Raw genomic sequence first — 25,864 nt, forward strand, 5'->3', positions numbered from 1 at the left:
CTTTCCACAAGAAATGTCCCCTTGGCTAGAAGACCAGGGTGTGGAGCTGGTACTAAGTTACGGCTCTATTTCCAGAGCTGGCCTTAGGTAAATAATCGCTTTACCAAAAGAGATGGCTCTTGTGAAAAATTGCTGGGTGTTTGTATTTTTATCCATTCATCTATTCAAAGAACAGTAAATTTTCTGATCCAGGAGTCACAAAGATAAACAAGGAAGAAAAACCTCTGCTTCTCTTTTTGTAGGAAAGGAAAGGAGACAACCATGGAAAGCAGGCTTAACACCAGTGTTTATTAGAGCAGAAAAGGAGAGGGGAAAAAAAAAAAAAAGCAATGACCAAAACCCCAGCCGCCCCAAGTGGTGTGCTTCACTTAGCAGAACAAGGCTTGCTCGCTAAGCCCTCTCCTGTTCTGGAGGCCCCAGCTCCACCGGCCCCAGGAAGGATTCTCCCTCTGCTCACCCTGCCACAGTGGCAGGAAGGCCATTGCGGGGCAGGGAGGGGGGCCTGGAGTTTAAGCGATTGGTTTTAATGAGCTGTGCGCGTTAGTCAAATGAAGCAGCACAAATATCTACCATCCATCCCCAAGGCAACCTCTGCTGTGCCCACAGTTCACAAAGCCTGAAGACGCCCATTCCACAGCCGAAAAAAGAAACGAAAGGAGCCGCATCTTGTTTCAATAGTATCCGGGCCGCTGTTTATCAAAATGCTTGCTGGAAAAGAACAAGAAAAGAATGTTAATGTGATGATGATGTTGATAAAAAAGAAGAAGCGGGGGGGGGGGGGGAAGAGAGGAGGGGAAGGGGGGAGGGGGAGGAGGCGGAAAAAGATATCAAGCTGCCATTTCCCGAGCACTTCCTAGCATGCGCCAGGGCAGCGCTGTTTTCCCTGCACTGACTTTTTTGATGCCCAGAACAGCTTTATGAGGGAGGAACTCTTCCGTGTTACAGGTGAGGACACCGAGACAGAAGTTAGGAATCTTTTCTGAAATGGAGTCACAGTCTGAATGCTGCCTGACTCCAAGTTCCAAGTGGCCCCATCCCTCCAGCCACTACGGCCTGGTTTTCCTGGTTGAAATGGCTGTTGCCTGGAGCAGGGCCTCCGTGGGATCCTCTGTTTGGCAGGAGTGACCCCCGCCCCGCCACCACCAGCATCCCGGGAGCCTCTCCCCTCCCCTGGCCTGCACCACGGTTGACAAGTGCCCCTGCTCATGGAGCCAGTCACTATGCTCCAGGCTCTACCCCAGTTTACAGATATAGAAATGGAGACTCAGAGAGGGTAGGTGACTTGTCCAAAGTCACAGAGCAGGAACACAGAGCACCAAACCCAAGTCCGCCCAACTCCAGAGTCTGAGCTCTTAAGTACTCCGCAGTGCTGTGTTCTGAAAAAAGCCAAGAGCAGGCTTCTGGTGCTGGAGGAAAAAGGTCCCTGGTGCCAGGGGTGGGAGAAGCTCTGACCTAGAACAGGGATCCAGAGGCAGGGGGGACCAGAGCAGGATGTCAACCCAGCCCCTAGCCCTCAAAAGCAGAACTCCTATTCCATTCCTAGCAGATGCTCCTCTCACTGTCTGTTAAAGCCCCTCACAAGGACCGTGCCCGCCCCCATCCCCAACACACACACACACACACACACACACACACACACACACACACCCAGGTTCCAGCAGTACCGCCCGTGGAAAGCTTGCAGGATTTGGAGTTGTCAGAAGACAGACATACCAACTACTGCCCAGCATGACTTAGTAGCTTAATCACGCTCAGTTAGGTCCCCTATAAAACAGAGTTAAAACACACGCCCTGCGGGCTTCCCTGGTGGTGCAGTGGTTGAGAGTCGTGCCCCAGTCTGGGAAGATCCCACATGTCACGGAGCAGCTGGGCCCGTGAGCCATGGCCGCTGAGCCTGCGCGTCTGGAGCCTGTGCTCCGCAACGGGAGAGGCCACAACAGTGAGAGGCCCGCGTACCGCAAAAAAAAAAACACGCCCTGCAATGATCAGGAGTGTTAAGAGGATCAAATGAGAGATTTTGTGCGATAGCGCTCTGAAAATTATAAAGAGCAATCCTCTAACGGGAGTGTTCCTGTGTCCATTCACAGCAGCACAAAATAAACAACAAGGAAACAAGATTTCTCTTAACAACAAATGATCGAGTACCCAGTTATATCCTGTCCTGCTTAATACATACAAATTACAGAGGAGAAATGAAACGCACTAGGCTTAACCTCTGAAGGGATTTTGCTATGTAATCTAGCAAGAATTGGAAAGGGGACGAGGAGATGGACACAGACACACTGTGAGTGAAGCATCAAACAGCCTCTCGCAGGAACAGAGGTACAGAGGTGGGCTGTGCTGGGAATGCTGAACCATGCAGGTCAGGGGGACTGAAAGGGCAAAGCCAGAAGAAGAGGGAAGATGGGACACAGGCTGGGCAGAGTCCCAGTCTGGAAGGCTGTGGGGAGGCAGTAAAGAAGTTGCTGATCCTGGTGACAATGGTGACCGTTGTGATGGATGTCACAGTCAAGCCCATGGATGCTGACCCCACCTGGAGAGACCCAAGTTTCAGCAAGCCACGTCTCTCCAGATTTGTATCCCAGAGGGACCCTTTCTGGATGGCAAATAGGGTCACATCCTTCCCGTACTTGGGATCTTTTGGTGACTCAGCAGGAGTCAGGCCCCCATGCGCGTCCCCAGTGGTCCTCTAATCCTGGCTCCCACCGACCTCTCCTGCCTTGCACTTCCCGTTCTCCAACCCGTAACCAGCTCACCCGCTGGTTCCCCTAACACCATGCTCTCGAAGACCCCCGAGCCATGCCTGCACTGCCCACCGCCGTCTCCCTGAAACAGAAGGCCAGGGAGAAGGAACGTACCGGGGGCTGGTCCCGAGCTGCTTACACAGGATGGACCATGTTCCTGTCGCAGTGGGGCTTGCAGTGGGGGTTCAGCCAGTGCTCCAGGAACTGCTCCTCAGCACGGCGTTCCAGGCGGAGCAGATGGTGCATGTACTCCTGGCAAAACAAACCCACATCGAAGAGAAGCTTTTATTCACGGTTGATGGTCGAGCTGCCCATGTGCGGGGTACAGCTGTGGTTCTGAGACAGGGCAGCACAGCCAGGCAGGAGAAACCGCCACCAACCCTAAGTGCGGAGAGGGTGTGTATCCATGGGAACGCATAGACACTGCTGATGGAGAGTTACATGGAACAACCACTTTGGAAAACAATCGGTTGCCTGCAATCCAGAAATTTCACTCTTGTTTATAACCTCGAGCAATGATTCTCAAATTTCATCAGGCATCAGAATCACCCAGAAGACTTGTTAAAACCTACAGACTGCTGGGGCCCCACCTTCAGAGCTTCTGATTCAGTGAGTCTGGGTTAGGGCTCCAGAATCTGCATTTCTAACAAGTTCCCAGCTGAGAATGCTGCTGGTCACTTTGAGAACAAGAGCAGATACGAATGTTCATAGCAGCAACAAATCTGTAGTAGCAAAATTCTGGAAACATCTGGAAACATGTTAAATATCCATTGACAGGAGGATGGATAAATAAATTATGGTAGGGTCACAACGTGGAATATTATACAGCAATGAAAAAGGTGAATTATAGCTACATACAACAACACAGATGAGTCTTAGAAATAGCATAATGAGTGGAAACAGCAAGTCCAGGAAGACAGTGTTTATAGTGTGACACCATTTTAATAAAGCTCAAAACACGCATAACTAAATAATATATATATTTATTTATTTATGGCAACGCACATTCGCGATAAAATCATCTTTTTTAAAAGGCAAGGGATAACTGTGAGAAAGCTGGAGTTGCTATACTATTATCAAACAGAATAAACCCTAAAGCCAAAATAAAGTTGCTAGGGATAAGGGGCATTTTATAAAAACAGCCTGGTAGTTCCTTAAGATGCTAAACAGAGTAAACATTTGACCCCACAATTGTGTATACAAGAGAAGCGAAAGCATATGTTTGCACAGAAACGTGTACACAGCTGTTCACAGCAGCACTGTTCATCATAGCCAAAAAGTGGAAACGACCCAAATGTCCATCAGCAGATGAATGGATAAAGAATGTAATGTATCCCCATACAAGGGGAATACTATATGGCCATTACGAGGAATGATGCATGCTACAACCCGGATGAACCTCGAAAACATTGTTACATGAAAAAGGCCAGTCACAAAGGACCACGTGTTGTATGATTCCATGTCTATGAAATGTAACTGGCTCTACGTGTTGGTGTGTCCACAACAGAGAGCGGCTGATTGTCCGGTGCTGCCCATCTCCGTGACCAGCCTCTCCATCGACTCAGGAACCCGAGCCAGACGTGGACCAGCGTGTCTCCCTCAGACTCATCCTGAGACTGAGTGTGAGGACTCTGAGCCTATCTCCAGAAGAGTTCTCAGGTGACGCCCTCCATCTCTGCCACTTCTGCAGGTCGGGTCTCCACCGTTGCCACCCAGGCTGTCCCAGCTTCCTCACCCCTCCATCCGTCACTCTACCTCCCGTTCCGCCCACACCGCGTCCCACACCCCCCACCATTTCTGCTCCAACCTAACAGACTGATCTGCCCAAATGCAGCCCTGAAAGGGCCACAGCTCTTCAGAGGCCTTCGGCAGCACCGCCTTCCTGCAAGGAGGGAAAAGGTGATGACCAACTACCCCTTGGGCTTGGTCTGTGGCTCTGGATAATGTCACTGTAACCAGCAAGTGAGGACACCTCCTCGTGGGATCTACCACCTCCTGCCACTCTTCACAACAGCAGAGAGGGCCCCCTCCTGCCCTGGTCCATTGTTGTCACTGACAACAAAGCTTTGTTGGTCTCTGAGCCTCTCTAGAACCACAATTTCTCCTTCAGATGGTTCACCTAAAGGAACTTTAATGAAGGAACCATTCACAGGCGTGTAAACAGGGTTAAGGGAACCACTGAAGCACATTCCAGTACTCAGGGACTAGCAATAGAGAAAAGCCCCATGGCCATGCCTAGACCTGCAGGGCCCAGGGCAAAGGCTCAGCCTCTGTAAAGCAGGGGAAGAGCAGGAGACAAATACCCAGTCCTCTCTCTCCTCTTGCCCTCCATCTCCTGCCAACCCCACGCAGAAGCCAGCCGGCCAGGGATCCAGGCGATGCAGTTTCTAGGGGTCCACTTCCGGAGCCGGGCAGAGCCAGGTGGAGGACGGATGGGGGACAGGATGGAGAAAACCAGCAGCTGTACCAGGATGATGGCGTATGAGGGGTGTGCTGTCGCCCTCAGAAGCAAGTAAAGAGCGTAAATGGGGCTTCCCTGGTGTCGCAGTGGTTGGGAGTCCACCTGCCGATGCGGGGGACGTGGGTTCGTGCCCCGGTCTGGGAGGATCCCGCGTGCCGCGGAGCGGCTGGGCCCCTGGGCCGTGGCGGCTGAGCCCGCGCGTCTGGAGCCTAGGCCCGCGTACCGCAAAAAAAAAAAAAAAAAAGAGCGTAAATGATAGCTGTTACTGATGTTTGCTGCAAAGGAGCCGGCTTCTTGGGCTGTGCATCCGTCGATCAGCGACCTCTGAACACACTGATCCAGCTGGAGGAGGGGCGATTGTTCCTTTGCATGAAGTTATCGTCTCTCCGCCTCCTCTCCCTCAGTTTGCTCTTGCTCTGCCCTCGATCAACAGGAGTGTCACTTCCAGGTTCAGGGTAAGCCTCCTCTTCCCAAAGTGGCTTGATCTTCAACAAAGCCAGTTCAGGCTGTGAGTTTTCTGTGTATTGTTTCTCGTTGCATTATCCCATATAAATGATACACCAGGAAAATGATAAATCAATAGGATGCTTCTTAAATAAGAGTGAAGTGTTACTTCTCTTGTCTTAATCACTTACAGATTCTCTTCTCTCCCTCCATACCTTGCCTCTCCATGCCCTGATGCAAACAGAGAAGTGGTCCATGGGCATTGCCCAGACCACCAGCAGTAGTTCTCCACGCGTCTGGCCGTGACCCCACATGGCTGGTAAAGCAGAGTTCCAGCCTGTTCCCGGGCTCCCACCTCTTCCCCACTCTCCACCCCCACCAGCCAAGCAACCCCTAAATCCCGCGGATGCTCTTGGATCCCATCTCCCCATCCCCACTTCCCCTGCCCAATCTCAGTCCCCACCCTCCTGCTAGATCCCTGCCACTGCATCTGGAGGGTTCTCCCTGTCTCTCGTCTTACCTCCTTCCTCTACATTCCACCCCACAGCCAGGGTGGGTTTTTTTTCCTTTTTTCTTTTTAATAGACTTTATTTTTCAGAGCACTTTTAGGTTCACAGCAAAATGGAGCAGAAAGTACAGCAATTTCCCATATACCCCCTGTCCCCACAAACACACAATCTCCCCCATTATCAACATCTCGCCCCAGAGTGGTGCGTTTGTTACAAGAGATGAACCTATGTTGACACAGCGTCATCACCCAAAGTCTATAGTTTACATTGGGGTCGCTCTTGGTGTTGCATATTCTATGCGTTTGGACAAATGTATAATGTATCCATCATTATAGTATCATACAGAGTATTTTCACTGCCTTACAATCCTCTGTGCTCTGCCTATTCATCCCTTCCTCCCCTCTAACCCTTGCAATGACTGATCTTTTTACTGTCTCCATAGGTTAGCCTTTTCCAGAATATCATATCATTGGAATTATACTGTATACAGCCTTTTCAGATTAGTTTCTTTCACTTAGTAATATGCATTTAAGTTTCTTCCACGTCTTTTCATGGCTTGATAGCTCATTTCTTTTTAGTGCTAAATAATATTCCACTGTCTGGATGCACCACAGTTTATCTATCCATTTACCTACTGAAGGGCATCTTGGTTGCTTCCAAGTTTTGGCAATAATGGATAAAGCTGCTATAAACGTCTGTGTGCAGGTTGTTGTGTTGAACATAAGTTTTCAACTCATTTGGGTAAATACTAAGGAGCATGATTGCTGGGTCATATGGTAAGAGGACGCTTAGTTTTGTAAGAAATTGTCAGGCTCTCTTTGAAAGTGGCTGTACCGTTTTGCATTCCCACCAGCAGTGAAGGAGAGTTCCTGTTGCTCCACATCCTCGCCAGTATTTGATCATGTCAGTGTTCCGGATTTGGGCCATTCCAATAGGTGTGTAGTGGTATCTCATTGCTGTTTTAATTTGCATTTCCCTGATGACATATGATATGGAGCACCTTTTCTTATGCTTGTTTGTGATCTGTGTTCTTCTTTGGTGAAGTATCTGTTCAAGTCTTTTGCCAGGGTAGGTTTTTTGATTGTTTGTTTGTTTGTTTTGTTTGTTTGTTGCAGTACGCGGGCCTCTCACTGTTGTGGCCTCTCCCGTTGCAGAGCACAGGCTCCGGACGCACAGGCTCAGCGGCCATGGCTCACAGGCCCAGCTGCTCTCTGGCATGTGGGATCTTCCCGGACCGGGGCACGAACCCGTGTCCCCTGCATCTGCAGGCGGACTCTCAACCACTGCGCCACGAGGGAAGCCCCGGGGTAGGTTTTTAAAACATGAAAAATGAAAATGGTTTTATTGTTTTTTTTATCACAACAGTGATACATATTACTGTTTTGAAATTATGTAACAATAAAAAGTTATAAAGAAGAGAGTGAAAAATCCTTGTTGTTTGTTTTGTTTGTCTATCTCTTTATCCTGTTGCAAAGTGACATTTTTTAAAATCTACCCATGTTGTTTCCTCACTTAAAATACTTGAATGGCTTCCACTGGGCTCAGGAGAAATTCCAGTTCCTTAAATGTTTTGTGGGGCTCCCGATGATCCAGCCTCACCCATTTCCTCTTCTCCCACCATCAACCCTTTGCACTCCATCTTTCCCTGGATTGGCTACACTTGCTCTGCTCTCTAATCTCATGCTATTTTCTCTGCCTGGAACACCCCTGTGCCTTCTCTTTTTCCTGTCTCACTCCTATCTGACTTTTCAGCCCTCAGCTTAGATGCTTCTTCCTCCAGGCAGCCTTCTCAGGTTCCCTGTGACCCCATAGCTCTCTGGACTTCTCCTGGCATAGCCCTGTTACTCTGCTTAGCAGTGACCACATTCTGACAATAGGGACTTAATTGGGCCACATCAGATTTTTTAGTGGAGGTGCCATGTGTCTTGGCTCACATATTGGCACGTGAACTTTATGTTTCCCCCCAGAAGAGATAAAAATGACTTTTAATTTGTGGGATGTATGTTGTCGATATTGCCCTGAAATAAGCCTTGGTGCTGAGATTATGGGATGGGAATCATTGCAAAGTGTGCATGGAACAGTCCACATAAACACATACGGGTAACCCAAAGCTGCAGGCCATTAATCAGAGAAGTGGCATTTCACCTTGGGCGAGAGTAGTCATATGTGGTAATATAAGATTATTTTGGCATGTATAGATATAAAAATCCTAAATCATGAAAACCCTCCTATGGCATTAATGAAGCTTTAACAGACGGCCCAGTCGATAACTTTGAGTTTTTAAGTTTCAAGAAAAACCCCTAGGAAGTCTACATCCTATTTTAAATATAACATTTTTTTTTCAATTTAATGACTGTGCAAAGGATTGAATTAGGAGGTGTCCAATTTTCCTGAAATGTTTTTTCTTTCCCCCAGGACTCATGCAGTTTAAAATTGTTTTGATTATCGTTGTTTTCATTTAACTCTTCAAAATGCACCCTGTGTCCTGGGCGTGGAGTCTCCAGGGCAGCTGGGGAAGGGGTGGATGCTGGGAGGGCTCCTTATGGGATCCAACAAGGATTCCCCAGCAGCTTGCTGGACACGTTTGTGAGTCTGGGGCTGAACCCTGCCCTGTCTTCCCTGTCTGAGGAATCTTTGGCCAGAAGAATAGTCATTGGGAGGAACAGGAAGGCAGTGTGGAGGCTGGTAAATAAGGAACAAAGACTTCTCAGCATACAGTTTTGCTTATTCAACTGTTCCGTGTAAGGAGCTCACTGAAGGAAACCCACGTTGCCATCTTCTTGCCTGCCTGTTTGCCAGAGCGGTGTGATGGAGAGGGTAAGAGGTTTGGGTCTGGGTCCGGATCAGGGTCTGGTTCCAATCAAAACCCTGCCAATACTATTGCTTTACCTCTCCAGCCTCAATTTGTCCATCTGCAATGTGGGGATGGCCCTCGCACTTATCTCACTGGGTTGCCAGGATTAAATGAAATGGTACAAATAAAGCTCTGTGCCAAATATGTAGTCTCCATTTTCACTTCTAAACCCATTCTCTCCCCTCCTTCACCTGGCCTTTTGCACTAAGAGACTGACCTAGATGAACTGCAACCACAGAGCCTTGTGTCCTGGGGTTTCCGGTTGGGTTTGGCGTATAGGAGGCGCCAGCAGCAGCCTAGAGGTAGGAAGGGAGAGGTGAGGGTATGTACTCCCCTGCAACCTCTCCGAGGAGTCTCGGCAGGTTGGCTGCATCCCTCCCCTGAAGACCCAGCTCCTAGACGGCTGCCATTCTGGGTCTGGGAACCATACTCTTTCCTTCCACCCTCATGCCTCAGGAGTCTTAGCCCTGCATCCTTTATCATTTCTTGTTAGTTCACCTTCCTCTTGCCACACCTTTGTAAAAAGTCTCTTTATTAAGCCCTCCTCAGTTAATTTTGGTTACTATTATATATGGAAGATGTGAGCATGCCTTGAGGTTGTAGATGGAGCATCTCTCCCAGGAATTGGTCCACAGGAAACTTTCAATAAATGTTTGTTGAATGAAATATAACTGTGGTCCTCAAAGCATGGTCTGTGCTCCCCTCGGGGGGTCCATGATGTCAAAACTATTTTTCGAGTAATACTAAGACATTTGCCTTCTCACTGTGTGCATTGGTGGGTAAAACTGACACCTCGGCAGGAGTCAAGGCAGCAGCACCCAACTGTCCTAGTGGTCGACATATCCTTCATCACACAGTCGCAGTTAAAATAAATACAAATAAAACATTCTCAAGATGCCAGTTTCACTGAAGCATGCCCTGGTGAAGCCGAAGAAAATGACCAACAGGAAGCATGCAGGCAGCACTTCTGCTGCACGACAAAGTACAATGATTTTCTCAAGGAAAAGCACCTGGGGGACTGTTGGCGTCAACAGTTGAACTAGGTGTGTTTTATGCGTGTGTTTGGCAGACATCTTCCCAAAAGTGAATGAAGTGAGCTTATCATTTCCAGGAAAACTGACAGTGCTTGTTACAAAATGATAAAATTTGAGCTTTCAAGGGGAAATTAGAACTCTGGAAAACTTATATTTGTGAGCATGAACCTGACAGCTTCCCAATAGTTAAAGCCTTTTCCAATGAGATTGGTGGTGATAAGAAAGAATGTCACCACTGATACACAGCATTTATACACCACTTATAATTATATGCTCACTGGTATCCTTATTCATCTAATCCCTGTCCGTCTCAGCCAAATACCCAACTGGCTTTTTGACGAGAGTGTCCAAGGAATACCTAGTATACGGTTTAGTGCTTGGCACATAGTAGGGCCTCAATAAAACTCACAGGAGAAACGTATAAACAAGTGATGAATAAATGAAATGACTCTTCTTTCCCCATAATCCTACTAAATCCTCCTTGGGAGTCTCCTGGGCATCTGTGTCAATCTGCTCATTATAATGGCCCAGGCCAAACGTACATAAAAAGCATCAAAGAGTAATATGTATTTCACACCCCTAAATAGAGGCTGAAATCACTGTTGAAGAGAAACAACCAAAACAGACACACACATAGAGAGAGAAAGAAACAAGCCCTGGTTTCCATGACATTTCACTATTTATTTAAAATGTTAGGGAAATGAATAAGCCACAAAGGCCTAAAAGCAATCATTAGTCAAAGATGAAAAGCCAAACTGCAAATCTGCTGAAAACCACAAATTCAACAATTGTGTTGGCTAAGTTAGAAATGACCCAGCATTAATGGTACTCTCAAATGTTCCTGGATCAAGAAAGAAGGGGTAGATGAAAAATAAGTTTTCTTTTTTTTTTAGATTCCTTTTTTCAAGGGGAAAAAAATTAAAGCAAAACAAAAACTAATATCTGCATTTCGTGTCCAATGCCAACTGGAATGATTTAAGTAAATAATTTCTCAAGATTTAGAGCAGAAATTGGAGGGGGTCCTTTATGATGGCACAGGAAAGGTGTGATAATGAAATTAAATACCCACTGGAACCTGATCCAAGCTGAGAATCATAAAGTAGACAGTTAATCGATCGAGGTGGGATCTTTTTCCAAGAAGGCAAAATCCTTCCCGTGACATTTGCATGAAATTAAAGGTCCATCGACATTTGGATGAATTATTTTGCTCGTTAGTAAAAGCAAGATAATCATATAGGCAGAAGGGTGGCTCAGAACTTAACTGCTCTGGGCCACTTAGAAGGCTTAGCCCTGAAAGAAGGCAAATCAGTGATGTGCACAATTTGTATCTCAGTCGCTCTGAACTGGTCTTGGAGATCACAGGGAACAAAAGGGTAACGGAGTTACTACATACATTTGTCAAGGGGCTAAAAATGAAAGCATATTTCACAAAGCCTATTTACAATAAAGCTAATATGATTTATACTTGCCCCGCAAGAACATTCCTTAAAGGAACACAGGCCAAAATGGAAAGCATATTCCCAGGGCACACAAGTGCTTACGAATACAATCACAAAGGACATAATTTTAGCTCGGATGTCATCTTTTTTAGAGAATTTCCATGGTTCACCCCAGCAGTTGGCAATAATTTTTTCCCTAAAATTTGGGACGACTAAGAGAAATTTAATGAATTTAAGTGAGGCAATAGAAGATTTCTTTGAAATAACCTCCAGGTTCTATGGTAGAGTAATGTCCTACAAAATTTCTCCCCTGGAGAGAAGCAAAGAAAGGAATAGAAACAAGTATAAGGAGCATTTAGTAAATGTCAAATTCTGTGCTTGGTGCTGGGGACCCAGAAGTGAAACAAACAGTCCATCTGCTCAAGCAGTTTAGAGCAGTCTAGTAGGAGAGATAGATTTTTTTTTTTAAGTCAGAAATAGCAATTTTGTGCTGTGAGTACTAGGCCACAGGGATGCTCTAATCCATGGTGGGAGGGTAGGGGCATCAGGAGGGCCTCTTAAAACAGGCATCATTTCAGGTGAATCTCTACAAATGAGTAAGAGTTAACCAGGTAGACAAGAGCAGAAGAAACAAGTACAAAGGCAGGGGCTGTCAGAGAAGAACTTCAAACACACCATCATTCCAGACAACCTGCTTCTTCTTAGGTTTCTAATGCCAATGAGTGGCACCAAGGTGTCCACACAGACACCCACACGTCCCTAATCCTCCCTCACTGCATCCACTCTGCCCCAGAAATGGCCAACTCATATCCAATTTAAGATATTATATCATGCTCCCATTATCTTTACCTTAAAACCTCTACTGAAACATTCTTTTGGATGACAAGACACAAATTATTTTTTAAAGCTTTTAGAAAGCAATGTGGTAATATATACTAAAAGGTTCAAAAATACCATATTCATATCCTTGGATCCAATAATTTATTTTCTGGGAACATATCCTTAGCAAATAATTCAAAATATTAAAAGCACTTTAAGAACAAAATTTTAGAGTGCTGTTTATAATAGAAAAAATAGTGGGAAAGGGAACCTTCCTACATCGTAAGTTGGAATGTAAATTGGTACAACCACTGTGGAGAACAGTATGGAGGTTCCTTAAAAAAACTAAAAATAGAGCTACCATATGACCCAGCAATCCCACTCCTGGGCATATTTCTGGTGAAAACCATCATTCGAAAAGATACATGCACCCCAATGTTCATAGCAGCACTAGTTACAATAGCCAAGACATGGAAGCAACCTAAATGTCCATCGACAGAGGAATGGATAAAGATGTGGTACATATATAGAATGGAATATTACTCAGCCATAAAAAAGAATGAAATAATGTCATTTGCAGCAACATGGATGGACCTAGAGATTATCATACTAAGTGAAGTAAGTCAAAGACAAATATTATATGATATCACTTATATGTGGAAATCTCATAAGATGATACAAATGAATTTATTTACAAAACAGAAACAGACTCCCAGACTTTGAAAACAAACTTATGGTTACCAAAGGGGAAAGGTGGGGGGAAGGATAAATTAGGAGTTTGGAATTAACATATACACACTACTATATATAAAATAGATAACCGGGCTTCCATGGTGGCGCAGTGGTTGAGGGTCCGCCTGCTGATGCAGGGGACACGGGTTCATGCCCCAGTCTGGGAAGATCCCAGACGCCGCGGAGCGGCTGGGCCCCGTGAGCCATGGCTGCTGAGCCTGCGCGTCCGGAGCCTGTGCTCCGCAACAGGAGAGGCCACAACAGTGAGAGGCCCGCGTACCGAAAAAAAAAAAAAAAGATAACCAACAAGGACCTACTGTATAGCACAGGGAACTCTACTCTTCTGTAATAACCTATATGGGAAAAGAATCTGAAAAAGAATGGATATATGTATAACTGAATCACTTTGCTATACACCTGAAACTAACACAACACTGTAAATCAAATATACCCCAACATAAAATAAAAATTAAATTTAAAAAAAATAGTGGAAATGATCTAACTAACAAAAGAGGGTAATTCACTATCATTATGGTTATAAAGAGTTTCTAATAATATGAGGAAATGTGTATGTTATAATATTAAGAGAAAAACCAAGATACAAAATTGTAGAGTGTGATTATACTTTTTAAAAATACACACAAAAAGACTAAAAAGAAATACATCAAAAATGGCAATGCTGTCTTTGGAGAGAGGGAGTAAGACTACACCAGATTTTTTTTTTCTTCTTTTGACCCTTTCTTGGTTTCCAAGTTTTGTATAATAAATATGAATGGCTTAAATTTTTATTTGTAATTACACAAGTAACACATGAACGTATTGTTACTGTTTAAAGTTTAAACATCAAATATAAAGTTCCCTAGATCAGTACCTGCAATCTTAACCTCCTGAATGAGATGACATAATTAAGAGTCAACTGATCATATTTCTAGACCTTTTTCTAGAAATTTACATACATATAGATGTACCTATATATAGTATTGTTTTGTGAGTGAGTACTAGGAGGGTAGGACCAACTCAGGGGAGATAGAAAAAGTGACATTGAGAATGAAGAAGAGGGTACCAGGCATAAATAATGGAGAATAGCTCTGCAGGCAAAGGGAATCATTGGTGAAAGGATGCTGAGACCAGGGAGAGGATGGTTTATTTTTAAAAACAGTGAGAAGTTCCAGGTGGTTGGAGCATAAATGGCCTTGGACGAGTGGCAGGAAATGGGACACAATGGTGGCTTAGGGCTGGTCTGTCTCCCAGGCCAAGATACTTGGCCCTTATCTTATAAGCAGTGAGGAGCCAAAGAGGTTTTTGTTTTGTTATATTTTAAAAAGTATTTATTCAGCTGCTGCTTTGTAAAAAACAAGAAGAATGAGAGCCAAAGTCATCACTCAGGCACTGTGCTTTGCATGCTTCCTCTCACAATAAGTCTCTGAGGTAGGTTTGATTATCATATCCCATTTTATAGATAAGAAAACTGAGACTTACAGAGTTTAAGCAACCTGGCCAGGATGTGATAGCCAGTAAGTGGTGAGCTGGGATTCAGACTGAGCGCTCTGCTGCCCCACTCTTAAACCCTCTCCTGTGTTGTTTTCGGTGAAAACTACACATACCTTTATTAAAAATAAAAAACTGAATGTCCTGAATTGAATAATGTCCCCCCAAATTTCATGTCCACCTGAATCCTGTGAATGTGGTCTTATTTGGAAACAAGGTCATACTGGAGTAGGGTAGGCCCTAAATCCAAAGACTAGCATCCTTAGAAGAAGGAAATTTGGACACAGGGACACACAGGGAAGAAGGCCATGTAAAGACAGATGTAGAGATTGGAGTAATGTAGCTACAAGTGAAGAAATGCCAAAGATTGCCAGCAACCACCAGAAGCTAGGAGAGAAGCATGGGACAGATTCTCCCTCCAAGCTCCCAGAAGGAATCAACCTTGCCAGCTCCTTGATTTCAAACTTCTAGCCTCCCAAACTGTGAGAGAATAAATTTCTATTGTTGGACCTCCTTGGTGATCCAGTAGTTAAGACTCTGCACTTCCACTGAAGCGGGTGCAGGTTCGATCCCTGGTGGGGAAACTAAGATCCCACACACTGCCAGCACGACCATTAAAAATTAATTAAGTGGGCTTCCCTGGTGGCGCAGTGGTTGAGAATCTGCCTGCCAATGCAGGGGACACGGGTTCAAGCCCTGGTTCTGGGAAGATCCCACATGCCGCGGAGCAACTAGGCCCGTGAGCCACAACTACTGAGCCTGCGTGTCTGGAGCCTGTGCTCCACAACAAGAGAGGCCGCGATAGTGAGAGGCCCGCGCACCGCGATGAAGAGTGGTCCCCGCTTGCCCCAACTAGAGAAAGCCCTCGCACAGAAATGAAGACCCAACACAGTCATAAATAAATAATAAATAAAAAAAAAAAATTAATTAAGTAATTAATTAATAGATAGATAGATAAGTAAATAGATTTCTATTGTTTCAAGCAATCCAGTTTGTGGTACTTTGTCATGGCAGCCTTAAGAAACTAATATACTAAGTAATAGCAAAAAGCATGAAAATAAAAAGTATAAATTTGTCCCAAATTTTATCATGGTGAAAATAATGTCATTATTGTTTGGCAACATGTCTCCATATACATATGCAGATAGAAGAGCAGATAGGATTTCTTTCCATTTTGAAAGTTGTACACACAAAACTTTCATAATATCAAGTGTTGACAAGAGTACAGGGATCTAGGTATTCTTATACACACTACTGGTGGGGATCTAGGTATTCTTATACACACTACTGGTGGGGATCTAGGTATTCTTATACACACTACTGGTGGGGAGCTGGTAAGTCAGTTTGGCAATTTGGCAGTACCCACTTCACCTGGAAGTACATAAACCCTCTGACTCAGAAATTTCATTTCTTATCGCTGAACTCGGCAAAACACACATGTGTACAAGGATCTTCATCATTGGAAATAAGTAAAATGGCCATTGTTCCAGGCAGGGCTAAATAAATAAGTTGTAATATGTCTCAGTCCATTCGGGCTGCTATAACCTGAAATACCACAAACCAGGCAGCTTATAAACAGCAGAAATTTATTTCTCACAGCTCAGGAGGTGGAAATCCAAGATCAGGGTACCAGTATGGGTGGGTGAGGGCTCTCCTTCAGGTCACAGACTTCTCGTTATATCTTCACGTGGCTGGTGGGACTAGGGAGCTTTGGGGGCCTCTTTTATAAGGGTGTTAATCCCATTTACAATCCATGAGAGCAGAGCCCTCATGACCTAAGTACCTCCCAAAGGCCCCATCCCTTAATACCATCACTTGCGAGTTAAGATTTCAACATATGAATTTGGGGTCTGGGGGGACACAGACATTCAGACCATAGCATCATACATTTACCCTATGCTTCAATTTAAAATGAGCTAGAACAAGATGTATTATTGAGTGAATAAAAGCAAGTTACAGAATAAACGCAACACTGCTTTCCACATAGCCTGAACTACATCAATGAAGGGACAAGCAAGCCTGACACATTCAAGGCGCAATGAGGAGGCCAGCATGGCTGGAACAGCGGCAGGGGTAGGAGGCAGGGATGAGATGCAGGTAGAGGCCAAGGAGGGAGCAGAGGGAGCGGACAGACCTCTAGGGCCTAGTAGGCGACTATAGGACCATGGATTTGTCTGGAGTAAGGCAGGAGGTCATTGGAAGGTTTTGAGCAGGAGAAAGATGGGATCCGGTTTACGTTTTTAAGAACTGACTACTGCTTCTCTGCTGAGAACAGATGCAGAGGGATCTAGAGAGGAAGAGGGAGGCAGGGTAACAGAGTATTGCTCAGTCCACTCTAGGGACTCGGGTGGTGGCAGGGGAGGGTGAGAAGTGGTCAGATTCTGGATTTGGGACCCATGCAACTAGGAGGAGGTGGCCCACCTTACCCCACCGTGGAAGGCAAGGGCAGGGCTGGTGGAAGGCAACAATCTGGAATTCCTCCTGAGGCTGTTAAGTCTGAGATGCTGGTTAAATGTTCCAGTGCAAACAGCCAAGTGGACAGTCGCGTGAGGGAGCTCACAGACAGAGTCCAGGCTAGAGATAGGAACGTGTGGCCATCAGCATAGAGGTGATATTTAAGCTCGGGGACTAGAAAAGGCAGAGAGCAGAGCCCTGGGATGCTCTGACATTTAAAGGACCGTCAAGGGCTAAGAACCCAGCAAAGGAAACTGAGCAGCAAAAACCACAAAGCAGGAGGAGAAACCAGGAGCCAGGGGTCCTGGAAAACAGGAATCCACATGAGCAGAGCGCCCAGAGGAAGGAAGAGGGATCCTTGTGTCAAAACAAAACAAGCGCAGGCTGGTTCCCAGTCCCCAGGATGCCCGGAGCAGAGGCTAAGAGCCACTTCTCTAGGACAGCACTTCTTAAACTTAAATGTGCACCTCGGTCACCCAGCCTTGTGGCCCAGATCCGCCTTCAGGTATGGGGAGGAGCCTGAGGCTCTGGGCTCCCAAGTGAAGCCCAGCGGCCTGGCTGGGGACCACTTTTTGAGTTGCAAGCGTTCAGCCCTAATCCCTGAAAATCCACAGAAGCACAGTCATGACTGAGGACACATTCCAGGGAAAGTTCAGGATTCTTCTTTCTAGCTTCTTCCCTCTAACCACAAGTCCAGCCCTTCTTTTCACACAGCCCTGTCCTCATCAGATTCTCAAATTGTTTTTCCTCCATTAGGACCTTGAGGCTTTGTTACAAGCTCTTCTAACATGATGTCTTCACAAACTGAAGTCCTAAGTCCTAGAGTAGCAAATGAATTCAGTTGAAACCCAGATGTCTCCAGATGGGGTGTCCCCACGTGAATCCCAGGCTTCCTGGAGTGCCCATCCCACTCCTGTGACATCTAGAACCCAATTCCCCAAAATCTCTGAAGATCTGGGACTCGTGCTTCTCCACCACTGCAGCGTCCAGATCTGAGCGACTACCTCCCTCTTTCGTCAGCCCCCCTTCAGCACACACCTGCCATCTGTCATTCCCCCAAAGAGCCACTAACACAAGGTTGCTATGCACAGCAGACTTTTCCTACGGTTTGGAGGCTTCACAGGGTAATCACAGCACAGAGCTGAGAACAAGTTCTAACCCAATGTCAAGGCGTTGCCATAAAATAGATGTGTTAGCTATTTCCTGCCACAGGGAATCTGTCAGGTCTGGGCCCTCTCTACCTCCCCACCTGCCCCCTCTCTCTGACCCGTGTTCACATCCCCCAGCTCAGGGCCTTTCATCCTCTTCCTCCCCAGCTGCCTCCATGCACTCAGAACCCCTCCTGCTTTCTTCCCCGGAGCCGGGTCTCCTCTTCCTCTCTCCCCCCATCCTCACTGAGGCCCTACCTTTCTCCATCAAGGGTGCCAGCAAGGTGTTCCCACTCCTCTGGGGTGGAAGCCAGCCCTCCCCACAATGCAGGGCACACCAGTGATCTTTTCAATGCATTATCCACCACACAGGCAAAAAAGAACAGTTGTTGCCATGAATAGGCAGGATACAAGGTGTCAAAAGGGTCCAGTCCCTTGCATGTGTGGGCATAGCTTGCCTGAACCTGTTTCTGAAACACCTATCATCCCACAGAAGCCAACATCTGCCAATATTAAAGCCAAGTGTCAAGAATATAACATTGTTTTACAGATACTCCCGAGGAGAGACTACTGCAAATCTTCATATGTGCTTTCACTTTGAATTCTTACTACCTTTGAATTCTTACTACTTTCCCAAAGCACCATCCATCTCGTCAATGGCCTCTCCCCTCTCTGAAAGGGTTTTCTTCCGCTCAGTCCCTCAGAGGGGAGAAGCGAAATGAAATAATGCACCCGGTCATCTCTCGGTAATTTTGAGTTAGTGGTGAGCACACGAGTCTCAGAGCTCAGCTCCCGAGGGCACACGCATTCCCAGAGATCACTACCTCTGCTCATCCATCCCAGCCCACCTGTCTGTCTCCAGGCTGCCATGGGAAGGAGGTACGATAACATGTCCAACAATGTAATCTCCCATGTCCCACGTATAATGGTAACTGAAGGCCAGCGTCCGAGAGGCTGTGTCCTGAGCCTCTAAACGGCTCCTGCACGCCAGCCCCAATCCCATCATCCCCCCACTTCAAATCCCTTGGTGGCTCCCACTGGGTACAGAACGGAAGTCCACTCCACTATGACAGCCAGGTCCTTCCAACCTGGCCCCGAGAGGACCTTCTGTGCCCACCACCCATCATCCCATAAATCCCAGACACTCAAGTGAAGGTCAAAAGGCAGGAAACTGGAATCCAGAGCTTCTGAAAAAATTATCCTGCAAGGCCTGTTCCAAAACACACATGCACACACAGAATCATACACACACCCATACACAGACGCTCACATACACACGCACACACCCCCTCACACATGTACAGTCACATACATATCCTCACACACACACCCTCACATACATATATATCCTCATACATGCACGGTCATACACAAACGTTCACACACACTCACACGCAATCCACACATACACGCAATATGTACCATCCTGAACACACAGGACAGTGTGTCCATCTCTAGCAAAGGGATATGTAAGCAGATGGTTTGCACAAAGAAAGAAGGAGAATAGAAGGTGGTCTCGGCAAGAGGTAAAGAGCAGGGAAGGGTGGTTCCCTTGGCCAGAGGTCCCACCTCATGGCCTCCTGGTGACCTGCTGACAAACGTGGGGTCACTGCATCCAACGCTTCATTCAGCAGTGATGCAGGCTGGGATGGCTGTGACATCTGTCAGCCGCTCAGATAAAAGGGGTGAATCGAAACAGGGTCCTACTGTACAGCACAGGGAACTACATTCAATATCCTGTGATAAACCATAACGGAAAAGAATATGAAAAAGAATATATATATATAAATGTGTTATATATATATAAATGCGTTATATATATGTAAATGCGTCATATATATATAAATGAGTCACTTTGCTGTATAGCAGCAACTAACACAACACTGTAAATCAACTGTACTTCAATACAAAATACTGTCATCTTTTTAAAAGGGGGTGAATTGCTTCTTTTTATATAACAGGTGGTTCGTATTATTCATCTTGCTCTCAATAAATCCCTTAATAGGAAAAGTCAACAACAAGCCACAAGGGGGAACCAGGTCAGACAGCAAGTGCAGGAGGCCGGGAGGCCCTGGTGTTTGAGAAAAATGCCTACATAAGCCCCTCCAGGGCCTCCAGATAAACCCCTCTGGCCCTCACCAAGTCCACAGCCGGCTGCCAGGGCTCTTCCTACCAGTTGCTGACTGGCACCAAGAACCTATCATCCTGAAGCTCTATCCAGACCCTCACATTCTATATGAGACCTGGGATGAAATTTCTAGTCAGACTCTGGGCCAAACTCTGCATTTTACAGAGAAAACTGGGTTTTCTCTGTAAGGAAAAAAAAGGAAAGGACTCATCCTCATTCTAAAGCCCAAAGTCCACAACCACTTTGTGCAGAACACCGCCTGGAATCACACTGAGGGGGAACTCTCTTCCCACCTCACCCACCGCTGCACTGCCTGTAAACTCCACATCCTTCAAGCCTCAGCTCGGTGGTGTCTCCTCCAAGAAGCCTGACCAGCCTCTCTCCTCCTTCCGGTTGGAGCTTGAAGGCCCTCTCCTCAGACCCCGTGTGCCAGATGACCTTGTTAGAGAGCTGGAAACAGGCTGGATGCTCTGGCTCATCCGTCACCATGCAGTGGACACAAGCATCTCAAACGAACGAAGAATGTCTAGTCTATGTCCTCAGTGCCTGGTGCTCGGCAGGGCACAGTCGAGGTAAAGTATAATTAAGTGCCCATCTTGGTCAGCAAGGAGTGCTCTCTGATCGACCACCTGACCCTCTCACTCTGTCTCTCTGACCTGCATTTGAACAAGTATCCCATCTACTCTCCAGACCCTCATTTCAACACTCAGCTAAATGCATTCCCAACCGGACCACGGGAGCTGCTGTTACCCATGGCGGGTCTCCCCCAGAAGGCTTGGCCCACTGGTTCTCAGCTTCAGTTGCACATTGATGCCACCTAGGGGGCTCTCACCCCCCTCCCCAATGCCTAGGACACACCGCAGGGCACCCCTCTGTGCGGGGAACCCAGGCATCAGATTCTTAACCTCCCCATTTGGTTCCAGCATGTGGCCAAGGTTAAGAAACATGCTCCTAAGAAAAATGTGATTCCAGAAACTATGTGTTGGTTCAGCCAGTACTGCGTGTGGGTGGATGTATGACAGTGCGAGAGACACACAGAGTGACACACGCAGTAAAAGAGAAAGAGACTGTCCATCATCATAGCCAGTGTTCCTCACCCCCGGCACTATTACATTTCAGGCCAGATCATTTTTGTTGTGGGAGCTGCCCTGTGCTTTGTAGGATGTTTAGCAGCATCCCTGGCCCTAACCCATTAGATGCCAATAGCAAACCCTCCTCCCACCAGTTGTGACAACCAAAAATGTCTCCAGACATTGCCAGATGTCCCTGGGGTGGGGGAGCAAAATCACCCCCAGATGAGAACTACAGGTATAGGCTAGCCGCCAAATAACTTATTGCATTTTTTTTTTTTTTTTTTTTTGCGGTACGCGGGCCTCTCACTGCTGTGGTCTCTCCCGTTGCGGAGCACAGGCTCCGGACGCACAAGCTCAGCGGCCATGGCTCACGGGCCCAGCCGCTCCGCAGCATGTGGGATCTTCCCAGACCAGGGCACGAACCCGTGTCCCCTGCATCGGCAGGCGGACTCTCAACCACTGCGCCACCAGGGAAGCCCAACTTATTGCATATTTATGTTCACATTTCAACTGTAGGTCACACAGGCATTTTTCCAAACTTGAATGAGTGGCTGAGGATTCTGGACACAGGTCAGTGTCTTTGTGACAGACATACAGGACTGTACCATACACGGGATGGGTAGGAAATGGTGGGTGAGTCTAGAGAGAATCACAGAAACTAGATCAGGCAGGTTCAAGGCAGCTAAGATGAGTCAGTGGTGGTCAAGCCTATAAAAGATGACCAAAACCAACAAAACCCAAAAAGCCAGATATTCAGTAAAGTAGTAACGCCAGAGGCAAGCAGAGAGTTGTCACAGGTGAAGGCAGGTGATGACCAGGAGCCAGGAGGAGGGAAATGAGAGAGAAGGAGCTCTTGGAAGTTCTGGGCAGGGAAGGACCACCCCAAGCAGCGTTTGGGGATAAAGTGTAGCACGGTGTGCAGCTGGCATGGGGGGAGGAAGGAAGCTGGGGGCGGAAGCAGAGCCGTAATACCCACACCCACGTGCTGCCTGATGCCTAAACCAACTCCAGTCCCTGCCCAGGCCGCCCTTCCACAACCAGAGCTCAGGGCAGCCAGGGCCAGATGCCGGCAGAGAAAACACCCAGCCAACGCTGGGGCTGAGCAGAGCCTGTCTACTGAGCACCTGGGGGGGGCCTGCTGCCTCAGAGCCCCTTGAACCAGCCTCCCACAGCCTCCAGGGCCCCCAGGGAAGAGCCTCTGGAACGGCCCCTCCAGACATCACCCCAAAAGAGCAAAGAGCCAGTTAGAGTTCCCCAGGGACCCTCGGGCCAGGCATCCTGCTCCTCACTGGCTCCCTCACCATCCACGCCGCCCCTTCCCAACCCTCATCCCCCGTGCTGGAGGCTTGGTTTCCCCCAATATCCCCTCACATTCCTTCTCATCCCCTCGGGATCCTCTGTCTCTGCGCACCTCTGAGCCCCGGTGTGCTCAGACTTCAATGCTGAGCCTCTTCTAAATGCATCTCAAACCATCTGTCTAAAACCCGACTGTGCACTCGCCCATTCGAGACACGCTTTGATTGTCCTCTACTGAACCCAAGGAAAAGCCCAACGTACCCGAAGCCCTGCTGCTCTTGCTCCGGCCCACCTCCCAGACCCCTTCCACCTGCGTGTGGAGATTCCAGCCGCCTCTGACTTCTCCCACCCAAGAGAACAAAGCCACGCCCACCCCTAACAGCCTGAATCGCTTGCTCGTTTCTAAGCCGTTCTGTGAAACAGTGATTTGCTGATTCTTCTGTGTCTGCCACCAACTCTGAGCAGAAACCCAGGCGGCAGTCTGCAGCCTCGGCCCCACCCCGTCCCCGGTACTTAATACTCAAAGGAGTTGTTACTGCTTGCTGAGTACCATTTTAAGCGCCTTACTATGAATTACTTTATTCTCATAAAGTAGTTGTTTCATGCTCTTATAATAATAATATTATAGAAATATAAGTAATAATATTGTTTACCCCCTTTTCATAGTCGAGAGTACTGAGGTACAGAAAAGTGAGGAGACTTCTTCAAAGTTATATAGTTTGAAAATGGGGAGATTCAAACCGGGACAGCCTGCCCACAGCCAGTGCTCTTCACCGCTGTGCGACCTGGCATCACACTGCGAGACTTTTAAGTGAACTAATCCAACTACTCCCACGATTCCGCAGGGAGCAAAGGCCAGCGCTGCCGCAGATCCTCTGGGCCTCGACACAGAGATGCAATGAACAGAGGGTGAGCGTGCGGCCCGGCTGATGTGGGCGCAGGTGGGAGACCAGCCTTGACCACAGACACGGCTTCACAGACACGCTGACTCTGCCTGGGTCCCTGCCACTTACCCTCACCTGAGTTGGGTAAAAATACCAGGAATGTCAGCACTTCCGTCGTGGGAGGGAGAGACAAGCCAGGCCCGAATTGGCCCGAGGCCAGGGTGGCAGGGTCTAGTAGCACCCACCACAAGTCACAGAATGAAGGCAGTGGAGGGTACTCCGGTTCAGAAAGACTAGGTGGATGCCACAAACCTACAGGGCAGAGCTGAGGCCAAAGACCAAAATCGGAGGCACAAGGCGAGGGTGGAACCTGGTGGCAGCAGGGGCAGAGGTTCTGCCTACCCAGACAGAGCATCACTAGCCGGGGATGCTGGTCCAGCTTGCCCGGCACCCAAGGGAAGAGGGAGCAGATGGGGTTGGCACCAGCCTCAGGGCACAGCTCCCTATCATCCCATTCAGGGGAGCCACCCAGCCGCCCAAGCGGGATTCTGGACTCCCACCATCGGCCCCACTGTTTCCACTTTAAATACTGTTCGAACAGTAGGGGAGCAGAGCTGGCACCTCCGGAGAAGAAAAGGCGTGAATAAGAAGGTGAGATCACCTTACACCTGGGACTCCACAGAACCTCCATCTAGCACCCATGCTGGGCTGGGACCAGCACCTCATTTGGGTTCATAACGAACAAGCATTCAAATGATCTCCCTCTCCCTTCCAACAGCCAGAGCCCGGAACTCACCCTCATGGGCTCATCGGGGAACCCGGGTTTGCTCGGCCTGTCCTGGCGCCGGGATCTCAGGACCTGTTTGGCCTGCTTTTCCGTCAGAATCGGGGAGGCCCCTGAAAAAGTCAGAAAGGGACCTTAGGGACTCTCAGACACACGCATCCATGCTCCGTCTCACCGTCCAAGGCGAAGCATTTGCAAGTCCAATTTGGGTCAACGCACAAAAGTTCTTTCAAAGGGACCTGTCCCAAAGGACGTGGCGTTCCCGAGGGCTCAGAGGGGAATTTTTAATTGTTTCTAATATGGTTAACTCAGAGTAAAAGCTGCACATTTACCTGCTGCCGCCATGGCTCATTCCTCTAAAGGTGGCTGTTAATTTAATGAACATGTTTCTTTAAACATATTTTCTTCAGTTCACTGGTCAGTGTGTTTATTGTCCCTCAGGGTTGCTTTGGTGGGATTCTTTTAAATCCTCAATACACTAAATCAAGTGTAAGTTGTTATTAGAAAATTCCCCCATGACAATAAGGTTATATTAAACTTGATAAGCACCCACGATCCCTCAAAGAAAATATTATAACTAAAGTAAGTCAAGTTTTGATAATCACACACAAATTCTAATTTTTATTTTATTTTATTTTTTTTTGTGGTACGTGGGCCTCTCACTGTTGTGGCCTCTCCTGTTGCGGAGCACAGGCTCCGGACACACAGGCTCAGCGGCCATGGCTCATGGGCCCAGCCGCTCCGCGGCATGTGGGATCTTCCCGGACCGGGGCACGAACCCGTGTCCCCTGCATCGGCAGGCGGACTCTCAACCACTGCGCCACCAGGGAAGCCCACAAATTCTAAAAGATACTATTATAATAAAAGTATATCAAGGGAATTCTCTGGTGGTCCAGTGATTAGGGTTCCTGTTTTCACTGCAGTGGGCCTGAGTTCAATCCCTGGTCGGGGAACTAAAATCCCACAAGCCACACGGCATAGCCAAAAAAAAAAAGGAAAAACGAAAGTATATCAAATTCTGATGATCTCAGATAAACTCTAAAAGACGGTATCCTTGAAGATTTATCAGCATTTTTGAGAATTAGTGTTCAATATGTTTAAAGATTAAAAAAAATAATTTATCCCTAATTATACCAATTCCGGGAGCCTGCTCTTAGGAAGACAAGAAAAGAAGCACTGAATTATTATACATTACATATTACTTGAAATTTTGAAAAAATATGTTAAAAATATAAGATAGACTTATTTCAGTTTATCTTGTCAGCACAGAAATAGGTTTCGGGAGTTAATGCTCACCTGAGAAGAAAATCAGTAAGGTGAGAGACAGCACGAGCACAAACAACCTCTTCATCCTGCCTTGATCCCTCTCTGCGCCTGTTGCAGAATGAATCCCCCCGGTCAAAGAGCCAGCCTACTTGAAGAAAGCCACATCCGGCCCAAAGGCTGTTTATGCTCTGACTAACGGCACTCACAGCAGGATGCTAAACGCATCTGACGCTACATTTTCAGTATGATCACGAAAATATTTTCCTCTGAATTCCTATAAATTTTCATCCTGAGGAAGGAAATTATC

At 47.2% G+C, this 25,864-nt stretch overlaps 1 protein-coding gene across 1 annotated transcript; it reads right to left on the reverse strand.

Moving 5' to 3' along the window:
* Positions 1–340: 340 nt before the first annotated feature.
* C20H17orf67 (chromosome 20 C17orf67 homolog) lies at positions 341–25,656 on the reverse strand. The gene is made up of 4 exons (XM_032617446.1): positions 25,588–25,656; positions 24,304–24,404; positions 2,859–2,996; positions 341–708 (listed from the first exon to the last, which is right to left on the reverse strand). Exons 1-3 carry the CDS (start codon positions 25,640–25,642, stop codon positions 2,880–2,882), a joined length of 273 nt encoding a protein of 90 aa, XP_032473337.1. The 5' UTR covers positions 25,643–25,656; the 3' UTR covers positions 341–708; positions 2,859–2,879.
* Between the last annotated feature and the right edge of the window lie 208 nt (positions 25,657–25,864).

The sequence above is a fragment of the Phocoena sinus genome, chromosome 20, assembly GCF_008692025.1.
Source record: "Phocoena sinus isolate mPhoSin1 chromosome 20, mPhoSin1.pri, whole genome shotgun sequence".
In the NCBI taxonomy this organism is placed as follows: domain Eukaryota; kingdom Metazoa; phylum Chordata; class Mammalia; order Artiodactyla; family Phocoenidae; genus Phocoena; species Phocoena sinus.